This window comes from Herpailurus yagouaroundi, unplaced genomic scaffold (assembly GCF_014898765.1).
Source record: "Herpailurus yagouaroundi ecotype Mexico unplaced genomic scaffold, PumYag 64928, whole genome shotgun sequence".
Classification (NCBI taxonomy): Eukaryota; Metazoa; Chordata; class Mammalia; order Carnivora; family Felidae; genus Herpailurus; species Herpailurus yagouaroundi.
Window position 1 is genome coordinate 12,678 of NW_024418170.1, and position 5,827 is coordinate 18,504.

At 41.2% G+C, this 5,827-nt stretch overlaps 1 protein-coding gene across 1 annotated transcript; it reads right to left on the reverse strand.

Annotated features, from left to right (window-relative positions):
- Positions 1–518: 518 nt before the first annotated feature.
- Positions 519–1,255, reverse strand: LOC121024451 (protein YIPF6-like; the record flags this gene model as incomplete). The annotated part of the gene is made up of 1 exon (XM_040466681.1): positions 519–1,255. A coding segment is annotated over one exon (737 nt), but the record flags the coding sequence as incomplete, so codon positions are not given.
- Positions 1,256–5,827: the final 4,572 nt, after the last annotated feature.

Below are 5,827 nucleotides of genomic sequence, written 5' to 3' on the forward strand. Positions count from 1 at the left end.
TTTCTCCTACCCAATTATGAAACCCCTTCCCAACCTCTGTCATTGCCTTTTTAAGCCTAAGAGAGAAATAAAAGAAAATGGATACAGACTATCCATTCTTATTTATGAAGAGAGAGGCATATTCTAATAGTCATAAGGCAATGTATTTAAGAGCTGCACCTGAACTGGTATTCTCAAAACTGAAAATACACTTACTAATTCTACTCAACTTGCAGGATGTATCCATGTGCTTTCTAAATCATTGGTTGTCACTCAAATGGACCACAGTGACCCTATCATGCCTTAAGGCAGCATATACTGTGTATACTATGTATTTTCAAGAAATGACATTAAGAGGAAAAGGACAACCTTTCGAACATCAGTTCCTTATATAAGTGGCGATGGTGCTTTATGGCTCCCATTTCATCTCAAAATATCTCCAAAATTAGACAAAAGAGGGCCAGAGGCAAAGCTCCATGGTGAATTGTATCCTTCAGATGAGCTTTCAATTCACTGGCTTTTAATTTCCATTTCCTGATTTACTTGGGAGTGAAGGTGAGAATCATCCAATTGATGACAAAATAGAACAAGAAAACAGGATAAATGGTGAGGGCTTTGCGGTTTGGAGGCTGGCTATCGGCAAGAAAAGCTGTAGAGGCTGCTATAGACCAGGCAAACATCACAATCACCACAAAAAGCCGGACCATGAAGTTTATTGGTCCCTGCTCGGCCAAAAGGACCAACTGGCAAACCAGCATTGACACTGTTAAGGGAAGTATATGGTAACCCAGCACACAGAGGCTCTGGAAAAAAGATAAGTTTCCTTCAAGAAGTTTTGAGTTGAGGGTGGTGGTAACTGCACCAAACCAGACAATGACAAAGACTTCTGCAAACTGGGGCCCTCCATCCTTTTCACTATCTACAGAGCTTCTTTGAAGCATTAATGCAAGTGTCACACAAAGGATCAAAGGGCCCCATAAATCCCAATCTCTCAAAAGACTATTACTTTTTCTTGGGTACAAAACATGCATGAATTTTTTCCCAACAGCTTTTAGATCACGCATAATAGTATTCTGAACAGATTCATTTAACGTGGAGCTGTCAAATTCCTGAATGTGAGATCTCATAGGAATGGTGAATTCTCCTTCCACGAGGATGTCTTGTGAGATGGATATATCAGAAAGGCCTGCAAACAGGGGCCTGGGCCACGTTGTCCCTGGCTCTCCCGAAGACTGCTGCTTTTGCCATCTTGGCCCTCCTTCTCCCGGGTTGCTCCCTACTTGTTTTTTTTTTTAATTAAAAAACAGAAGAAATTGCTGGGAGGACAATGGCCAAGGTCCCTCTGAGAATCCTTAAAAACAGCCTCTGCCAAGTTGTTCGTGAAAGCTCTAATGGGGGGAGACAAGCCAGGGAAATGATGCATTCCTGTCCCATCCCCAGAACGACCATGTAAGCAACATGTGACACTATTGCTCATGAGCCAGGTCGCTGGTTTGGTTAGTTGTTCCACTTGATAATTAAACATCCACATACTCTGTATTTTCACAAAACCCACTACCTTTTCCATTAGATTACAAATAGGTCAAGACCTAGACACTGAAATTTTAAGGCAACTGTTGACTCATGTTTTCTGACAAGTCCAGTTTGGAGAGTGAATCCACTAGAAGTGGAGAAAGTAGTTTTTGACCTGCCGATTATTTTTCTGAGAGCGTGCAAGAGGGGAAGAACACCAGCTTGATCACCAAAGAGCAAGGCTCACTGAGGTGAATCCAGGAGGCAGCATTGCATTTTGCCCAAAGACCTACCCACGATTGACCTCTTTCAGTGCATCATGCCCATTTGGGGACCCAATAAGCAAGGAAAATCTGGGCAGAAAGCTATGATGATGGAAGCTGGTTTGGTTGAGAGACTCCAAGTGCACCTTAGTCCTTTATTCTCCATCCAACCTTGAGCAGAGAGCACACCTGAGGCAGTGTGTTGGAATGGCTCCAGCTGAGAGAGTTGTGGCCTTCTGACCCTAATCCTCTGTCCATCTCTGTTGGGTCCTGTGACCTCAGGTGCTTTTCCCTCCCCAGACCTCAAGGGCTTGTCATGTGTCCTATTATTTCTGGACTGTTTGACAGTTCTCAAATCTTCAGTGATATATCTTAAGATATGACCCTAACAAGGGTGTTTTGATGATAAGGGCCCTCTTAAATACCAGAACATCATGAAGAATAATATAGTAGCTATATGCTAGGGATTGTATGCTGACTGCCATATAACTCATCCTCTATAATCTTTGCAATACCCATCAAAAGTAGTCATTTTAAATCCAGAATGTCATTTCAGCTAAGTTCCCAAACTGGTTCTGTTTTTTAATGTTTATTTATTTTTGACAGAGAGAGACAGAACATGAGCAGGAGAGGGACAGAGAGATAAGGAGATTGAGAATCTGAAGCAGGCTCCAGGATCTGAGCTGTCAGCACAGAGACCAATGCGGGGCTTGAACCACAAACCATGAGATCTTGACTTTGAGCCAAAGTCAGACAACTGACTGAGCCACCCAGGAGCCCCTCAAAGTGGTTCTTAATATAGAACCTAACTGCAGTTTCCACCTACCCCACCAATGTAATATTAACCTGTCAGCCAGGAATTTTTCAATCTAGTCCAATGAGTCTGCCCCTTGGGTCCTCTCCGTCCCTCAAAGAGGTGAGGTAGAAACCATGTTTTGTCCCCTAGAAAGAGCACTGCCAGGAGCAATCCTTTTCCTTTGCTAATAACTCTCTGGACACCCCCTTCTATAAAGTCTTCCATTTTGTACTACTCCTGGATGCACATCTCTATATGCTCAGTGGGGTCCTGTCTGATTCATGAAGCATTTCAGAAAGCCACTTAGATCTCCAAATTTATTTGGTTGAATTTTGTTAGTTACCAGGAGGAAAAATTTCCTCTGCCCTTTAAGTTGGGCTAAGAATCTAAGAGTTGCAGAAGAAAAATCAAATTTAGTTTCATACATACAGGGAACCCATGTTGTCATGGAATTCCAAAGACAGGCAACATGAGGCTCACAGGACACCCTGAGATAAGGAGAAAGGTCAGGGCTGGGGATACAAAGAGGAGGGAGACCATTGGCAAGCAGGATGTTTGGAAAACAATGTTTGTCCTGTTGTGTAGTTTAGTTTCTTAGGGAAGGAGCAATCTGTAGGCTAATGTCCCCTTCCTTCTACAGACAGATAGTTGAGGGGAGAGGTAAAGAGTTTTTCCTGAATCAGCTGGGTTTTGGTTTCTTTTAACTCCAAAACAATCTTTTTGCCAAAGTGGCCCATCTTGGAGCAGCCTGCACTTGGCCCCTGCATCCACATTTAAAATATTTGCTCCAAAACTTGAGATTTAATCTACTTGTTTTTAACAATTTTGTGCAGATTACTTACAAAGCTTTATTAGGCATTAGACAAAGTAAGTTTTATCCTAGGCTATTATTTTATTTATTTATTTTTTTTGTGGCTGTAAGATCTTGTAAGAGATAACTTATTTGGTTAGTAAACTCAGGTAGAATACAAGTCTGTTTATTTACTGTTGATAACTCTAAAGATGCGTTTGTGTTAATTAAACCATCAAACTTAAAGTACCTTATCAAGTAATTTCTTAGATCTTTTGAACTTGAAAGTATTTGGGTTGGTCTCTACTTTTTGCAGTTTTAGAATGCCCAGTGCTTACTGTCATTTGCCTTTGAACCAGGTAAATAGAGGTCTTCACAAGGGAATTTTAGCAATGCCATCTGAATGTGGAAGCGTTTACAACACATAAAAATGTGAACGTCAATGTACAGAGTCGCAGACCTTATAGCTTCTGGTGTAAAATTACTGTCATGAAATAGGTATAAAACTTACTAGTTTGGGGGAGCCTGGCTGGCTCAGTTGATAGAACATGTGACTCTTGATCTCTGGGTTGTTGGTTCAAGCCCCATGTCAGGTGTAGAGATTACTTAAAAAATAAAATCTTAAAAAAAACCCTTTACTTTGGATCTGTTTTTATTTTTCTGTTTGGTAGAATAAGGCCTAAAAATTAAAAATTGAAAAAAATTAAAACAAAAAAATTCCAGCAGGCTCTGATGATCAACTTTAATTTTGGTGTAAGTTTTTCTTATAGAGTTTTAAAAAATTTTAAAAATATATTATCGGTTTTTAGCCAGGAAAACCAATAACATTTCTGGCAGTATTAAACAACATCATGGACCTAAAAGACATCCTCCAAAAGGGTGTAAACAGTACTACTTTGACAAGATCTAGAGCCACTCCCAAAGACAGCTGAAGAGAGAGCCCAGGCAAGTGGAAAGCCAAGCCACATTCTTAGGATGTAAAACCAAACGGACAAGAAGGAAATAGTTATTCCTAGGAAAAAAGGATCCATAACTAATGAGACTGGACTGGGAAAGGAAGGGTAATGTGAATTTTTATTTCTCAGGAGGAATTGATTTAAAAATGAAAGAAAAAGGGGCTTCTGCATGGCTCAATTGGTTAAGCATCAGACTCTTGATTTCAGCTTAGGTCATGATCTCATGGTTCGTGAGATCAAGTCTCTAGTCAGGCTCTGTGCTGCTGGCATGGACCTTGCCTGGGATTCTCTTTCTCCCTCTTTCTCTTTCCTTCCCTGGCTCTCAAGTGCAGTCTGTCTCAAAATCAACAAATAAACATTTTTAAAAAATGAAACAAACACATACAGACAAATAGATAAATAAATAAATAAATAAATAAATAAATAAGAAACAAACAAACTAAAAACTCTTGGGGGCCCTGCTCAGGTTTAAGAAATGTTTTACTGTGGGCGGCGCGCCTGGGTGGCTCAGTCGGTTAAATGTCCGACTTTGGCTCAGGTCATGATCTCATGGTTCCTGGGTTCGAGGCCCATGTCAGGCTCTGAGCTGTCTGCACAGAGCCTGGAGCCTGCTTCAGATTCTGAGTCTCCTCTCTCTCTGCCCCTCCCATGCTCATGCTCTGTCTCTGTCTCTCAATAATAAATAAATATTTAAAAAAAAGAAATATTTTACTGTGGGCCTCAGTTCAGTCCTTGACCAACAATGAAAGGCCTCTCAGGAGGATCACTTGTAACCTCAGGTGGTGTCCTGTAAAAAGGTGAGTGTGTCTTCAGGTGGAAAGGCACCTGGGACAGGAAAGTAGCAGATGCAGCACTCAGGGCAAGGAGGGCTGAGGAGGTGGAGGACGTAAGTCAGTCTTAGAGTCTTTGGTCTTAAGCACCTCTTGTGTTTCTAATTTTTCAGTAGCCTTTTGTAGTGAATCTTTCAATGCAGCTATTTTGGAATACTGAAGGCTTTTGGAGTCTTCTGCATATGCATTAAAATAACTACCCCATTCTGTTTATTTAAACTGAGAACCCTGACTTTCATGTATACATCTTAAGTGAATAGTTCTGTCCAACTGGAAATTCCCCATAATGGCCACTATAATTCTAGGTTATTTTTAATAAATGTTTTCATCTTTCTAGATATCTGTACCTTCTGGGACTACAGTTCTTAGACAGAAAGTAAGCAGGTGTGTGAAAAGCTAGCACACCTGACTCTAGAATTTAAGGATCCCAGTAGTTATGGCTTTGGGTTTTGTGGAGCCAAGCTAATACCTGAAAGGGAGGTGTCGTGGGGTTGAGGGCTGTGCGGTGTGTCACAGGGTACCAAGTTATAGGAAAATTTTCTTGAGGCTGACAGGTGACCTGGTGTCCGTCTAACCTGTTCTATGACCACCTTCTGCCATCATGGGTGTCTCTTTGAGATGGTCAGAGCTCTAGCAGCCTTTAAATGCTCAACCCATGCCCATTGAGTTTTGTGGTTTCTTGGCTTTCAAGACCTGCTGGC